Source organism: Triturus cristatus, chromosome 6 (genome assembly GCF_964204655.1).
Source record: "Triturus cristatus chromosome 6, aTriCri1.1, whole genome shotgun sequence".
Taxonomy (NCBI): Eukaryota; Metazoa; Chordata; class Amphibia; order Caudata; family Salamandridae; genus Triturus; species Triturus cristatus.
This window is the reverse complement of record NC_140589.1, coordinates 163,756,560-163,772,999: the sequence shown is the minus strand read 5'-3', so window position 1 is coordinate 163,772,999 and position 16,440 is coordinate 163,756,560. Positions and strand designations below refer to the sequence as shown.

Here is a 16,440-nt window from a genome sequence, read left to right as displayed (position 1 = left end):
GGAGAATATCCCACACCCAATACTGACTACATTCTTATTCTAACCCCACCTCCTTTTTCAGCACTTCCTGTCCTGTCTTGGTCTTCTTCAAAAATACCCAGTAACCCTAAAAACAAATTTGCTGTCACCATCCTCCACCTGGAGAAGCCCTGGTCCTCCTCTAGCCACTTCTCAATTTATGTGGGTTATGTCCTCTGTGTTAGGGTCCAAACTTGCTTTGCCTCCTGCTGAGTTTGGCATCTAAAACGTCTATGAAGGCTATAGAAATGAATGGGAGCATATTTGGCCAGCCCCATTTGGCATTGCATTGTCAAAAGGCAAGGAAGCACAAGGTACACTTTCTTAAAGTTACTTTTCGACTAAAGTTATCAAAACTCTGCTTTCACCATTGAATTCGATTTTTGAAACCAAATGAAAATAACTTAGAATCCTTTCTCTATCATTTTCCCAAGTGGAGAAATAAAATAATGTTTGTTATCAATAGCTAGGCCTGTTTGAAGAAAATGTAGCTTTACCTACACAGTGAAAACAGATTTTGGGCTTTCGTTCACAGTGAGTGAATACTTTTCTCAACAGGTAGATTGCACCAGTTTTATATGTTACACATAGTACATATTTATATATTATAGACACTGTATAGCTAGTTAGTTAGTTAGTTTTTAAATTTGTAATGCGCAACAGCTACCCAAAAAGGGTTTCCCGGCGCAAGGGACAACGACAGAACTATGGAATGAAAGAGCGGTGGAACAATTATCTGTTGAACAGCCAGGTCTTTAAAGACTTTCGAAATTTAGTATAGTTCATCTCGTTCCGGAGTGATGTGGGTAAAGAGTTCCAGGACAAAGGGCCGAGGTAAGAAAAGGATCTGCCGCCCATCTGAGCTAATTTGAATTTCGGGATGACGAACCTTGCTTGGGTGGCGGAGCGAAGATTACGGGAGGGAAAATAAGGACTGACTAAGGACTGAAGATAACTAGGAGCACAACAAGATTTAATTTTGTGCATATAACTCAGTGCCTTGAACTTTATTCGATTTTCGATTTTAAGCCAATGCAACTTGCATCGATAAGATGAAATGGAGGCGGTCTTCGGGACTCCACACAGGAGTCTGACTGCCGCGTTTTGTACCGTCTGTAGTCTTTGGACTATAGACTTGTTGGCGCCAAAATAAAGTACATTTCCGTAGTCAAGCCTAGATGTGATAAGAGCATTGACTACGGGTTTCCTTGTGGATTCCGGTAGCATCCAACAGATTTTTTTTAACCATTTAAGAATGGTGAAGCAAGTCGCTGCGACTTTGACAGATTGGGGGTGCATACTAAGTGAGTCGTCGATCGTGATACCCAGGTTACGGACTTGGGGAGAGGGAGAAGGAAGGACACCCATTTCACAAGGCCAATGTTGGGGATTCCAGAGATCCTTATTTTTTCCCAGTACCAATATTTCAGTTTTCTCACCATTTAGTTTGAGAACATTTTCTTGCATCCAAGAAGCTATTTTACTCAGTCCAATTTTGAGGATAGAAGGCGCATTAGTTTTGTGTGAAGAGAGGGAAAAAATGATTTGTGAATCGTCCGCATAAGAAAAGAGAGACAATCCAGAACTCTCAGCTACCACGGCCAGTGGTTTTACATAAAGATTGAATAACAAGGGGCTGAGAATGGACCCTTGTGGCACCCCATGGGCAAACGAGTGGACTTCAGAGCAAGCTGAGTGCGAGAAAACTTGGAAAGTGCGATTGGAGAGGAAAGCAGTCAGCCAGTTTAAGGCGGGTCCGTTTATGCCCAGTGATTTGAGTGTCTTTATTAACACAGTGTGAGACACCGTGTCAAAGGCGGCGCTCAGATCAAGTAAAATGAGCGCGACTGAGTCCCCGTTGTCCAGATGGTGACGTAGGTTTTCAGTGACCCCAAGTAGGGTGGTTTCGGTGGAAAAACCTGCTCTGAAGTCCGACTGAGAAGGGTGAAGTTGTCCGTGAGTAGTCACATACTGGGTGAGGTGCGAATGGATGTGTCTCTCCAGAATCTTTGAAAAGATCGGGAGCAAGGATATAGGACGGTAATTACTCGATACGTCTGGGTCAGCATTAGTCTTTTTAAGAAGGGGGTGTATCATGGCATGTTTCCATGTAGATGGAATGGAAGCTTCTTGCAGTGAAGCATTTAGGAGATCCATTATCACAAGTAGAGGGGAAGAGCTTAATTGTTTTAATACTGAGATAGGCAATGGGTCATTTGGAGATCCTGATTTAATATTGTTCAAGAGTGTAGTTAAGCTTTCTGTGGTAAGTAAAGGCCAAGTTTCAAGAGAGTGGTCAAGGGGATAAGATTTCTCAAATTTATTTAGGAGTGGATTTATAGAGTCGAGAAGAGGCTGAGGTGTTAGAACAGTGGAGGGATTTTTGGCCTGTTTTAGCACAATATCTTGATATATTGTGTCGACTTTTTGAATAAAAAAGGTGGCCAAAGCATCACATTTAAGTTTAGTTAGTGCAGAAGGTTGTGCTAGAGTTTTGGAGCCTGCAAGTTCCTTAACGGTGTTAAAAAGAGTCTTGGAACAATTAGTTGCATTTGCAATGGTGGTGGAAACAAAGTCTGCTCGAGCGAGTTTGCAGAGTTTGTGATAATTTTTTAAGGCACATTTGTAGTCAGATTTAGATAAAGAAGTGTAATTCTTTCTCCATTTTCTCTCCAAAATTTTACAGTTAGTTTTTTCCGTTTTCAGTGACTCAGTGAACCATGGGGCTGGTGATCGATGGTTAGCGAATTTTTTGTTTGTAAGGGGCAGACATGTGTTGATGGCATCCGTGAGCCAGTTTTGCACTGAAGATGATAGTTGGTTTACTTGTTGCAAGGAACATGGTTTATGGGTATCTAAATGAGTGTTAAGGGCAATGATATCTAACTTTTTCCAATTTCTGAAATGCAAAGAGGGCGTGCTGGAAAATGATGAAAGATGTGCTGGGAGTGTTAAGTTAAATTTGACAAGGTAATGATCAGACCAGCTTATTGGAATGGCCAAAGAGCAAGAGATCTCTGTTGAATTAGAAAAAATAGGGTCGAGGAAATGCCCTGTTGTATGTGTGGGCCCAGAGTTTAGTAGGTTTATATTCAAGGAGGCTAGATCGGAAATAAGATTTGAGCTGTTTTTACATGATTTCTTTTCTAAATGGAGATTAAGGTCTCCTAAAATGGAGAAATTAGCTGATTTCATAGCTAAAGGAGCTATGAGTTCTGCGAAAGTCGAGATCCAAGATAAGGAGGAGGAAGGGGGGCGATAGACGAGTATACCTGAAAAGGTAAATTTAGGGGAAAGAGTCAGTTTAAAAAGAGCAGCCTCACAATCAGAAAAAGGGAGATGTTCAAAGTCGCATTTGAACTCTTTCTTAAAAATAACAGCTATCCCACCATCCATTTTCAGATTACGATCTTTCCTCACTACAGCATAGTTTATAGGTAATGCAGCAGCAATATCAGGACCTGAACACTCCTGGAGCCAGGTTTCTGTGAGGAAAATCGCATCCGGTTGGTCGTTGGATAAAAGGTCTAAGATGTCTGATTTATGTTTGGGTAAGGAGCAGCAGTTAATGCTAAAGGAAGAGTAAGGGTTATTTTGAGGAACCAATGGGTTAAGATTAGAAAATAGGCTTCCGGTTGTTTCATTTAAACTAGATGAAAAACAAAAACCACAGTTTTCACAGGTTCTGAAATCTCCTAATAAGTGAGCTTTAGTGCAGTTTGGAAGCAGGGGTGTGTGAAAGGCCATTAACTGCGCAGATGTGTATTTAAGTCTGCTGGTTTGGATCATGGTATCGCGGGTCTGAGTATGGAAAGACCCTGGGTGGTATACCGGGCGACCAGGGGTTTCGGCCCTGGGCCCGAGCCAGGCGCGGACGGGCGCAGACGGGCTTGCCTTAGGCGCGCCTTTGGCGCGCCAGCGGCGCGCCCGCTGCGCGCGTCCGCTGCGCTTCGGGGCCAGCATCCAAATTTATGCAGTTTTTAGCAGCTAGACTGCTAACTACAGTGCGCGTTATGGAGAAAGCCCACACTTCTGGTTTTGCGCCCTAATTCCCTCCACAACAAACGGAAGAATCCGTGGTGGACCGGGGATGACGCTTTGGCCGGTTGAAAAGTGCGTTTGTGCAGGTAAAATATACAATTTTAAAATCAGTGACAGTTTGTGATTTTAAAAGCAGTATCCTGAAACAATTCCTATTATGACTTTCAGTGACTTCAATGTTTAGTAAATCAAACAAAAAACGTGGAAGATGAAGCCCTTTACCAGGCGCTTCGCTTCGTTTACCAGCTCCTGAAAGCCAGAGTTCGTCCTTCTAAATGCGTCCGCTGCGCTTCGGGGCCAGCATCCAAATTTATGCAGTTTTTAGCAGCTAGACTGCTAACTACAGTGTGCGTTATGGAGAAAGCCCACACTTCCGGTTTTGCGTCCTAATTCCCTCCACAACAAACGGAAGAATCCGTGGTGGACCGACGCTTTGGCCGGTTGAAAAGTGCGTTTGTGCAGGTAAAATATACAATTTTAAAATCAGTGACAGTTTGTGATTTTAAAAGCAGTATCCTGAAACAATTCCTATTATGACTTTCAGTGACTTCAATGTTTAGTAAATCAAACAAAAAACGTGGAAGATGAAGCCCTTTACCTGGCGCTTCGCTTCGTTTACCAGCTCCTGAAAGCCAGAGTTCGTCCTTCTAAATGCGTCCGCTGCGCTTCGGGGCCAGCATCCAAATTTATGCAGTTTTTAGCAGCTAGACTGCTAACTACAGTGCGCGTTATGGAGAAAGCCCACATTTCCGGTTTTGCGTCCTAATTCCCTCCACAACAAACGGAAGAATCCGTGGTGGACCGGGGATGACGCTTTGGCCGGTTGAAAAGTGCGTTTGTGCAGGTAAAATATACAATTTTAAAATCAGTGACAGTTTGTGATTTTAAAAGCAGTATCCTGAAACAATTCCTATTATGACTTTCAGTGACTTCAATGTTTAGTAAATCAAACAAAAAACGTGGAAGATGAAGCCCTTTACCTGGCGCTTCGCTTCGTTTACCAGCTCCTGAAAGCCAGAGTTCGTCCTTCTAAATGCGTCCGCTGCGCTTCGGGGCCAGCATCCAAATTTATGCAGTTTTTAGCAGCTAGACTGCTAACTACAGTGCGCGTTATGGAGAAAGCCCACATTTCCGGTTTTGCGTCCTAATTCCCTCCACAACAAACGGAAGAATCCGTGGTGGACCGGGGATGACGCTTTGGCCGGTTGAAAAGTGCGTTTGTGCAGGTAAAATATACAATTTTAAAATCAGTGACAGTTTGTGATTTTAAAAGCAGTATCCTGAAACAATTCCTATTATGACTTTCAGTGACTTCAATGTTTAGTAAATCAAACAAAAAACGTGGAAGATGAAGCCCTTTACCAGGCGCTTCGCTTCGTTTACCAGCTCCTGAAAGCCAGAGTTCGTCCTTCTAAATGCGTCCGCTGCGCTTCGGGGCCAGCATCCAAATTTATGCAGTTTTTAGCAGCTAGACTGCTAACTACAGTGCGCGTTATGGTGAAAGCCCACACTTCTGGTTTTGCGTCCTAATTCCCTCCACAACAAACGGAAGAATCCGTGGTGGACCGGGGATGACGCTTTGGCCGTTTGAAAAGTGCGTTTGTGCAGGTAAAATATACAATTTTTAAATCAGTGACAGTTTGTGATTTTAAAAGCAGTATCCTGAAACAATTCCTATTATGACTTTCAGTGACTTCAATGTTTAGTAAATCAAACAAAAAACGTGGAAGATGAAGCCCTTTACCAGGCGCTTCGCTTCGTTTACCAGCTCCTGAAAGCCAGAGTTCGTCCTTCTAAATGCGTCCGCTGCGCTTCGGGGCCAGCATCCAAATTTATGCAGTTTTTAGCAGCTAGACTGCTAACTACAGTGCGCGTTATGGAGAAAGCCCACACTTCCCGTTTTGCGTCCTAATTCCCTCCACAACAAACGGAAGAATCCGTGGTGGACCGGGGATGACGCTTTGGCCGGTTGAAAAGTGCGTTTGTGCAGGTAAAATATACAATTTTAAAATCAGTGACAGTTTGTGATTTTAAAAGCAGTATCCTGAAACAATTCCTATTATGACTTTCAGTGACTTCAATGTTTAGTAAATCAAACAAAAAACATGGAAGATGAAGCCCTTTGCCAGGCGCTTCGCTTCGTTTACCAGCTCCTGAAAGCCAGAGTTCGTCCTTCTAAATGAGTCCGCTGCTCTTCGGGGCCAGCATCCAAATTTATGCAGTTTTTAGCAGCTAGACTGCTAACTACAGTGCGCGTTATGGAGAAAGCCCACACTTCCGGTTTTGCGTCCTAATTCCCTCCTCAATAAACGGAAGAATATGTGGTGGACCGGGGATGACGCTTTGGCCAGTTGAAAAGTGCGTTTGTGCAGGTAAAATATAAAATTTTAAAATCAGTGACAGTTTGTGATTTTAAAAGCAGTATCCTGAAGCAATTCCTATTATGACTTTCAGTGACTTCAATGTTTAGTAAATCAAACAAAAAACGTGGAAGATGAAGCCCTTTACCAGGCACTTCGCTTCGTTTACCAGCTCCTGAAAGCCAGAGTTCGTCCTTCTAAATGCGTCCGCTGCGCTTCGGGGCCAGCATCCAAATTTATGCAGTTTTTAGCAGCTAGACTGCTAACTACAGTGCGCGTTATGGAGAAAGCCCACACTTCCGTGACACTAGCAGTGATTTGTCTCATATATTCCAGTAGGTTTTCTTACATCACCAACACTTTCATTTCCAGGTGTTCTTTTGAACAGCAGCGCAGAAGAATACAATGGTACTTTTTGAAGGCATATATTTTTGCAGTGCCATAGCACACAGGGTCATAAGTCAGCAAACCACTAGCAGGATAAATGGGGATCATGGCAAAAAGGATATCCTTTGTTACACCTTATATTTGGCAACCTCTACATGTGCTACCACAAAACATCCTTGGGTCTAAAATTGCAGCGTAAGCATGTAAAGTGACGCGTGAAATCAAACACAAAAAACTGTGGGAAAATCCCTTTCAGGACGAAATCCCTCACCCAACAAAGGTGGCATGCTTCATCATCTGGGATTCTCCTCTTGGTGGGAGTAACTGGTCCCACCAAGGGCTACAACTCCTTCTCTGAGAGGAAGGAGCTGTTAACATTCACCAGCTGGCTTCATGAGTTAAAATGTATTAGAGAAATGTGAACACGCAAGACTGTGTGGCATATACTTACGGGAGGGGGTGGAGGCGGTGGTTTGTGGGCAGGGCGGCTGTGAGGTCCATTTTTTTTTTTCTCTTCTTTTTTCTTAGGACTCTTTTTGCTGCCTACATGACCCATCCTGTACAGGAGAAAGAAAGGAGGAAACCCATCAGATATCGCTGAAGTGCAAAACACATCGAGACTAATATTATAATTAAAGCCTCCCTTCCCATACACATCAAAACACATACACACACATTCTTTTTCTACATCTTCCTCCTTTAATTCTCATGTACTCACTTAGGGCCTGATTTAGATCTTGGCGGAAGGGTTACTCCATCAAAACGGTGACAGATATCCTGTCCGCCGAAATACAAATCCAATTATATCCTATGGGATTTATATTTTGGCGGAGGGGATATCCCTGTGATACAATAACCCAGTACGCCAAGATCTAAATCAGGCCCTTACTAGCTAATAGCAGTGTGCATAGTCATCTACAGCTGGTTTGATCATTACATCCCATTGCAATTCTTTGGTCCATATTAGTCTATGGATAAAGATCACAAAAAATCGACAATCTTCGGATAGTCTCGAATCTGGTTAGATTATCAACAAACCGGCTCTTGTGCTCTAGTCCAAGCGAGTAGAGGAATTCTCATGCTATTCCGTGTCCAGTGTCTTTACCTCACATTGCCTGAGTCTTGAGTCCCAACCCTGAACAATAGTCATGTTTACTGATTAGCAGCTCTGATTTCTGCTTTGCAATATTTATTTTATGATGGCGACTCCTCTGGAGTTTTATTTTTTTGTGAAAATAAATGCCACGCTGGTGTCACTCTGCTCCAATAAGCACAACTTGAAAATGCGCATTGGACTATTTTATTAAACAATATTTCCTCCCTGCTTTGAAAAGGTTAACTGCTCCTTCTATATGGCCCCAGGTGGTGCTTTAAAGTTCCACCATTGCTGCACATTGAGGTACAAACAATACAGCAGTTTAGTCTACAGCCTAATGTAATGAATTTGGGTTTGAAGTTCTGAAAAACAAAACCACAGGTACCAAAAATACAGAAAGAGGACTTGATGTGTTACTTACACCTAGCACGTGACAACTTGAGATCTCCATGTCAGTACTACCTTTATACTTCATGCAGTGGGGCCAATAATGATAGTAAACTTAGAAGAGGTAGATTGACTGCATACATATAACTCTGCGAAGCAGGTCCATAATCTTGAAAGGACCCCGGTACCTCAGCAGGATAAAATCATAGAGGACTTAAATAGGTCTAGCAGGGGACAGATCCACGGTTATAATGAAGGTGTCGTGGAGGGAGTTGGAAACCTCACCCTCAGTCCCACTGCCACCGATACATTTAATACACCATCGAATGTGCAGTCCCCACAGTCTACTCCTCCGATAGTTAAAGATGGTGTGCCTGTAATGGCAAAGAGGGATGATAAGAGGAATTGCTGACAGATTTGCTTTTGGAATGTGGCCGGGCTGAAAACAAAGGTGATCGACCATACCTGGAATGATTTTGTGAAAGAGTACTTGCTGTTCAGGAGACCTGGACCCAGGATCCCATACATATAAATGGTTATAGATCCTTTCATACCCCAGCTATCCCATCACCTCATGGGAGAGCTAAGGGGGGGTCTATGCATTTATGTGTCGAACCTTTTGAATTTGGAAAAAACTGTCCTAATCGGCAGTGACATCAACTATCACGTCTTGTCGATTGACATAGACAGGTCACTATGTCTGTTGGTGGTTAACTTTTACAATAATATCCCATTCAATAGGTTCGAAGAAGTAGTGAAATCTATTAACACCATTGTACATAATACCTAGGCTGCATCCCCTAAAGAGGTGTGCATTATATGGGGAGGCGACTTTAATTGCAATATTTGTGAGTATGCAGAAAGTGGGTGCTGTGGTATTTCATGTGACAAGGATCACCCCTTCCAGCATTTCATACAGAACAAATACGGGGACATCTTAAATGAAATCATGTTTGATGTAGACCTGGGATTTGCAAATATGTTATGCTCTAACCATGTGCCTTTCAGCCCTACCTATAACGGGCAGGGAAAATCTTCAACAATAGATTTTATTTTGATGTCTTGCAGGTATGCTACTAGAGTTGAGGATTTGTATACCCACGAAATATCAGTAAGTGACCATTTCCCTTTGAGCATATCCATATGGTCTAATAGAAATACAAATGACCAAACATCTTTAACTATTGGGAATCTTACTGTATCTAGGCAAAATGGATATGGCCTAAAATGGGATAAATTGAATCCTGATACATTTACAGGGAAGGTCATTACAAATTGTAAAGAGGCGGTTAAGGTGTTTTTAGATGAAAGTACACCGCATAAAGACATCATTGATGGGTTCCTGATAATTACAAAGTACATTAAGCAGGACTTGTTAAGGAAACTTAGCAATAACAATAAACCTAAGCCAGGTTGGTTTGATGCAACATGTTCTAAGGCCCATGACAAGCTTAAAAAGCATCACACACAGAGCCTAGAGTTGTGGAGGACGTTAGGCTCGCACGCAGAGAGTATAATACAGCATTAAAATCAAGGAAAACAACTCTCAAAAATGAAGCTTGGCGGGATTTACATACAGCATCAAAGCAAAAGGACTCCTCTGCTTTTTGAAAGGCTGTCAATGCGCCTTTTTTGATGGAGAAAGATAGGGCTACACCTGAGATAGCCATCAGCGAGGCAGAGTGGCTGGAGCATTTTGAAAAATTATATAGTAACTCTATTCCCACACCAGAGGTAGAGACGGTGATTGAAGAGACCTTGGCCACTAGACAATGCACTGAGAGTAATAATTTGAGATTCGAGCTGAGCGAAGTCATTTCAGCTTTCGAATTAAGCCTGGCAGGAAAGGCACACGGACCGGATGGCATCCCTGCCGATCTTTTTAAACATAATATTTTATTGTGGGGTCCTCTTTTAACTCAAGTTTTAAACGTGTGCAGTGCAACTGGCCTTTTACCCTCCTGGTATGAATCAATCCTGGTTCCCATTTTTAAAAAAGGGGACAGGCCGGACCCAGCCTGTTACAGGCCAATATCTTTACTAGATTCTAAAATTAAGATTATTGGCAGAGTCTTGCTATTAAGGTTACAAGACTGGGTGGAAGACCATTCAATTCTTTGCGATCTATAGTTTGGCTTCCGCAAAAGCATGGGTACAACCGATCAGAGTTTAAATTTGAATATGATGATTGGCAAATACACCAAGGCAAAAAGGGGAAGGTTGTATTTAATGTTTGTAGATTTAACTGCAGCGTTTGATTTCGTAATCCATGAGGAACTCTGGAGAATTTTAACAAACTTGTGGGTGGAAAGTTCCATAGTTTTATTTCTAAGACAATTATATGCGGGGGTAAAAGCTAGGATTAGCTACGGGGTTGGAGGGGATGCACTAAGCACTTTAGGGTGAGGAGGGGCGTGAGACAAGGATGCGTCCTGGCACCCTTCCTGTTTATATTATATATCAACGATTTGGGAAGTACCCTGGAGAAAGAGTGTCAGGACCTTCCTCAAGTTGGTAAGAGGCCCATACCCGCATTAATGTACGCTGATGACGCGGTCCTTATGTCACGCACCCCAGTAGGCATGCAGAGGTTAGTCGGCTGTTTTTCTAATTATAGGGTTAAAAGTTAACATCTCCAAAACTTTTGTGATGAAATGTGGGGCAGGTAATACGAATTTTAGGCCCATCTCAATAGGAAAGAAACATATTGAATGTTGTAATACCTTCTCATATTTGGGAATACTTTTCGATAAGAGGGGGATTTGGACCCAGGCAATCAGGACCAGGAGACTACTGTTCTCCAAAGCGGTAGCTGCACTTTTAAACTTCAATAGGAAGTTGGGGAAACGGGCCCCAGAGGTCCTATTACAGATTTACAAGGCTAAATGCATTTCCATAGCCATTTATGGGGCAGGTATCTGGGGCTACGAGAATGTTAACTCATTACAATGTATTGAGAATAGGTTTTTAAGATTTTTATTGATTGTCCCCGATAGCACTTCCACATTTATTTGCCACACTGAATTAGTCATGTCTCACATTGTGGATATATGTAGAATCCAACCGGTACTCTTGTGGCATAGGATCTGGACCTTGGAATCGCTGGAGCTTAACAGCCAGATTCTTAGGGACTGCAGTAAATTGGATGAGGCTCTGAACATTAGATGGCTAGAGAACATTCAAAATTTTGTCCGTAACCTACGCCACCCTGGACATTTCCTGGAACGCCTTAGCCTACAAGATGTCAACAGGAAAGAACTCAATATTAGCTGTTTAAGCTTTCTGTAAAATAAGAGAAGACACATGGAATTGGAAAAGGTTTCGGTACAAGCACACCAGCTAATAGTCCCAACTGACAGACTTCAGCCTTCTTTAGGCATGTTTACAAGAGACTATGATAGATTTTTGCTGACCCGTTTGAAAGTGGGTATTTTTCACAGGCTTGTTACTTTTCCCACTCAGAATGATTGGTCAAAGGAGCTGTGTAAATGTCCATGTAACGATGTGTCTATCCAATCGACTATACATGTTCTGTTCTTTTGCAAATTTTATTCTTGTAATAGGAAAAGGTGGATTTTGCCAATTAAAAGAAATTGCGGTTTAAGACAATGCCGCCCCGCTTTCCTGTTTATACAAACATTAGGAGAAGAACAGCTAACAGTTTCAGTTTTAATATTTTTAAAGTATGTTTTAAAATGCAGAAATTCAATCATGGTGTAATCAAAACCTCCTAAACTTTACTGGATCTGGACTGTACTGATATTATATGAATTTTACAATCTAATGTATGTATATATTGTGCCATACATTTTTTATTGTGCTTTTATGATTATTACACTTAATCGAATAAAGCTGATTGAATTGAATTGATAGTAAATAAACCAATTTAAGCTGAAAACATAAGCTTCCAAAATGCAAAGTGTTGTTTGCTTCAGACCCTCTGAACGCCTTGCACATGTTGTTGACTCTAAGACAAAGCGACTTTGCAGGATGGAGGGTGTTACCTCAAGATTGTGCGAGGAAATGTTTCCCAACAGATAACAGTTCAACAGCAAATAAATTAGCATAGCCCCTTAAATCCATCTTGAACCAAGAAGGATGGAGTCCATTAAAATTTAGAAACCGTGAAGGCTTATTTTAAGATTAATTAGCAATCCAGAAGGCAAACATAAAGTTAATCAGATTGCATGGTACATCAGAATAGAGAATTAGCACATGGCATATACAGCAAAGAGTCTGACATGAAGTCAAGTCTCAAAGCAAAACAAATAAGCCCAAACCAAGAGACAGACTGATGCAGTTCTGCTCTTATTGTGCAGGGACAAACCAGACTGGCTCACCTCCCAAAACACCCTGTGTAAAATGCAATGTCAGGATAGCGTTATCATATTTCATTACAGAAATTGACAAATCAGAAGACAAAATGTAATACCGCATCGTCTGACACTAACCCAATTCCAACCCCTAATATGAATATTAGACACTTCTATTGAGCTAGTGTCATACGACAGCGTCAACACAAATCTATTTACATTTAGAAAAATGAGAGTCTCATCGCATAAACCCACAGTGACACAGGCAGAAATGTTGGAAAGACTTCCCTTGGAGATCTTCGGGAAAAACATGTGAACACAAATTTTTCTTTTACTGAAGCCCATTTTCTTACATGCGAGTAGAAGCAAAGTGAAAACACGCAGCATGGCTGTGTTAGGATTCAAAATAGAGCTGAGGCCTAGTTTGGGCCTCGTTGTCGAAAGCACAGGAAACTACAGTATTATAAAGTGCAGTGTTTTGGTTTTATTGCAGAAATGTTCACAATGTTAAGCACATATTTTTAATACATCAAAATCAACTTTATTCAGCATTCCGCCCATCATTTGTTTGCGTAGCACTGTCCTCCTGCTGGTCATAGTTTATTGCAACCACCAGCTGGGGCTTTGTATCTGAACTGCGCATGTCAGGCTGGCCAGTATGTTGCTTGAAGCCAGCCTGACATGTGTAGTTCAGGCTTCCCCAGTCATAGCTATAAGGGAGGGCTGGGAAGCAGAGACAGCTCCACAAGTCTCCAATGAAGAACCGTGTTCACCTGCCCCAGCCAATATTCACACTGCTCTTATGCTGTTTACTGTTATAAATAGCATGAGAGGAGCGCTTTCATTGGCCTAGATGGGTGACACTTAGTTAGTGCATGTCCGGCATGCTCTGCGCTTCAGTGTGCATGGTGCAGGTGGATTCGGAGGTTTCCTATGACCTCCACATACCGAACGGGGCTTCTGGCACAACCACCAGCCTTGCCTAAATGCCAGGAAGGACTCCGCAGCCACCCGTGGCCTGACAGAGCCCTCAGACCTCAATGCTTAGCCAGAGGCTGGAGCAACAGGCGCTCTCAACGCATTGACCCTCAGGAAGCTGCCTGGGGGCAGACACTCTTGCCGCCTTCAAAGGAGTCCCTGGGTCCAGCTTTAGGGTTGCCTCCACATCGCTGCCACATTGCCACTAACATGCCGCCTTCCTCCTCGGAACGCAGGGAAGCCCCTGCAGAGCCCTGCCGGACTTAGCAGACATCGCCATTGGCGGTGGGAGTCTTCTGTCGTACCCAGGCAGTTTGAGAACCCAGCTTCGAGCAAGCCAGGATCAGGACAGCAAGTCGGGCTGCGACAGGAGCCGTACAGATCTGAAGCAAGGACTGCAGCACAAATAGTGAGTGTCAGCGGGCCTTACTCCCATTGTGCTCCTCGTCTGTAGATAGCCGGCTGCGAACTCTGGACAGCCATGGAGCACGTTGGTGTCAAATTTGCGTAAGAATGCACCATTGGCCACTCTTTTTTTAACTATATTTCTCAGAGTGAGAACCCCTTTCCGCCCCAATTCTTCCTTAAGTCGTTCAGGCTCACTAGCTCGTGGCATAATAGTCATCCCCAACATTTATGGCCCACCAATTTGAAATGCCACTGCCTAGCAGTCCTATAGTTACCTTGTTCTTTTACACATGTTTTCTCTGATTCCCAAGGAATTTTCTTCTTGCATTTACCACCTGACTTGTCCTAAGATTAATAGTGTCCCAATTTTGACCCATGACAGTGGCAGATATTTTTGCTCAGGCACATGTTTTAATTATTATTATTAACGCCACTTATAGTGCGCACAGCTGCTCCACAGAGTGTCCCAGCGCATTACCTACAGAACGGTTTAGGCAGAAACATGCAGAGACTATTTAAAGAGCCTTGTTTTCAGCTTCTTTTAAAAAAAACTAGGGCCGCTTACAGCTCGTAAGTCCATCGGGAGCTGATTCCAGGCCACTGCACCTAGCAGGGTCAGTGATCTGCCACCAGCTCTCTGTCTGTGGGTCCTAGGTGTACAAATCAACAGCTTATTCAAGGATCGCAGTTGCCTTGAAGGAGTGTAGAAGCTAAATCTGGATCTCAAATAGGAAGGTCCTTTTCCGTATAAAGCGGTACGTACCAACACTAGGGTCTTGAACTTCACTCTTTCACTTACCAGTGGAGATCCTGAAGATGCAGCTTGACACTTGCCCTCCTAGGGAGGTTGAATCGCAACCGGGCCGCCACATTCTGGATCACCTGGAGTTTGTCGATGAGATATTCAGGCATATAACGCATTGTCATAGTCAATGCGCAACGTAACCAAGGCTTGGATGATCATTTTTAAGCATGGTATATGGTAGAAGGGGCTGAAATTTCTTCCAAGCTTCCAAAACAGGTTCCTGGCAGCCTTTTGATTTGAGGTCCAATTGCTTTTGTTTGTGACTGGATTACTTTCCTTGATGGGTATGTCAATAACACTTAAATACTATAATGATAAATGCAGTAACTTCCCAGAACTAGCAATACAATGTTAACATTCTTGAATAACGCTGTGGGAGTGGTTAGAGAGGAGATCATTAATGCAGAGGAGCAGTTGACGCGCATCCGTCAGGAGTCAGACCTACAAATACCAATGGCACACGTGCTGTTAGGCACTGTCCTGATGCACAGGCTATGCAGGGTAATGATAGACTTATTCAGTTGCAGGGACAGGCTGAATCTTCAATACTGCACGGGGAGAGGGGCTAAGCCCCAAATGTAAAAAAGTTGTATCGCCCTGTAAAACTAAACCAGGCACTAAATCCTGTCGAGTGAGGAAAAAGGGGGTTCTCTTGTAGTGTCTTTGAGGGAGGGCTTGAACCAGGATCTTTTCTCTAAGCTGGATTTAAAAAATCTCAACTGCTTTTGAAGCACTCAACGAGCGAATCAATAAGTTGGAGGAAACTGTGAGCAAACTGGGGGATACAGTTGGCTCCATCCGTGACTATTCTGTAACTATTCTAAGCAAAGTGTCCATGCCAACTACCCTCCCTTCGTTTAATAATAATTCATCGTAGGGGGGTGGCAAATTATACGAATGCAAGAGTAGGCTGGTTTAAACATTCTATAAAAAACTATGAAGGAGACTGCATTGTTGTGAATTTTTGTGATGCTGGTAGGGCTGGCATCGTCTTGAATCATCCTAGGTCCAGTTTCGCCATTTCCATCAGAATCACAGTGTTCCCAAATGGGTTCTTTTATAAGCCTACGAACCAGAAGGTGGCGCAGGGGGTGAACTCAGGTTGGAAGGGGGACCTGCTTGGTTGAACGCACAGGGGCGGTCTTTCAACCTAGTATTGAATAATTGTTTCGTACCACTGAGTCGGCTTAATGAACAAGATTGACTGGGTCAAGACGTAGTCAGTTTAGACGACAAGAGAGTCACTATTACCGTAAGAGATCTGAACGTGTTAAGTTGGAGTATTGTGGGGGTCCGCTGTAAAATCTGAGATTAGGGGTGGGTGAAGATGCCCATCCTTTATGATGTCATTAGTGTCCAGGAGATGTAAGATATGGCGGGGATTATTCATTCACAGTTCAAAAGCAATTCCCTCTATTCGGGGGCAATTTAGAGGAGACTTGCCAATGCTAGTAAAATTGGACTTGAATTGTAATATAGAGGTGATCTCAACTACTTCGCCCTTCATACTCAGTGTCCTTTTGTCTGATGTAAGCAAGCTCATGATTTTGTTTATTAATGTTTACAACGCAATCTCTGGGAGGGAGACAAATGAACAGATCAGGGATCTTACTAAGTTTTTAAATGATTTATTTTCTGTCTGCCCCT

General features: G+C 42.9%; 1 protein-coding gene across 2 annotated transcripts in view; it reads right to left on the bottom strand.

The window, feature by feature from the left end:
- Positions 1-16,440, bottom strand: part of BLK (BLK proto-oncogene, Src family tyrosine kinase) — a 608,293-nt gene that overhangs the window by 155,026 nt on the left and 436,827 nt on the right. For both annotated transcript variants that reach the window (XM_085610428.1, XM_085610427.1), the window contains one exon: positions 7,258-7,363. In XM_085610428.1, coding sequence (XP_085466554.1) covers positions 7,258-7,362 — 105 coding nt within the window. In that variant the 5' untranslated portion in view covers position 7,363. The remainder of the gene's footprint in view (positions 1-7,257; positions 7,364-16,440) is intronic.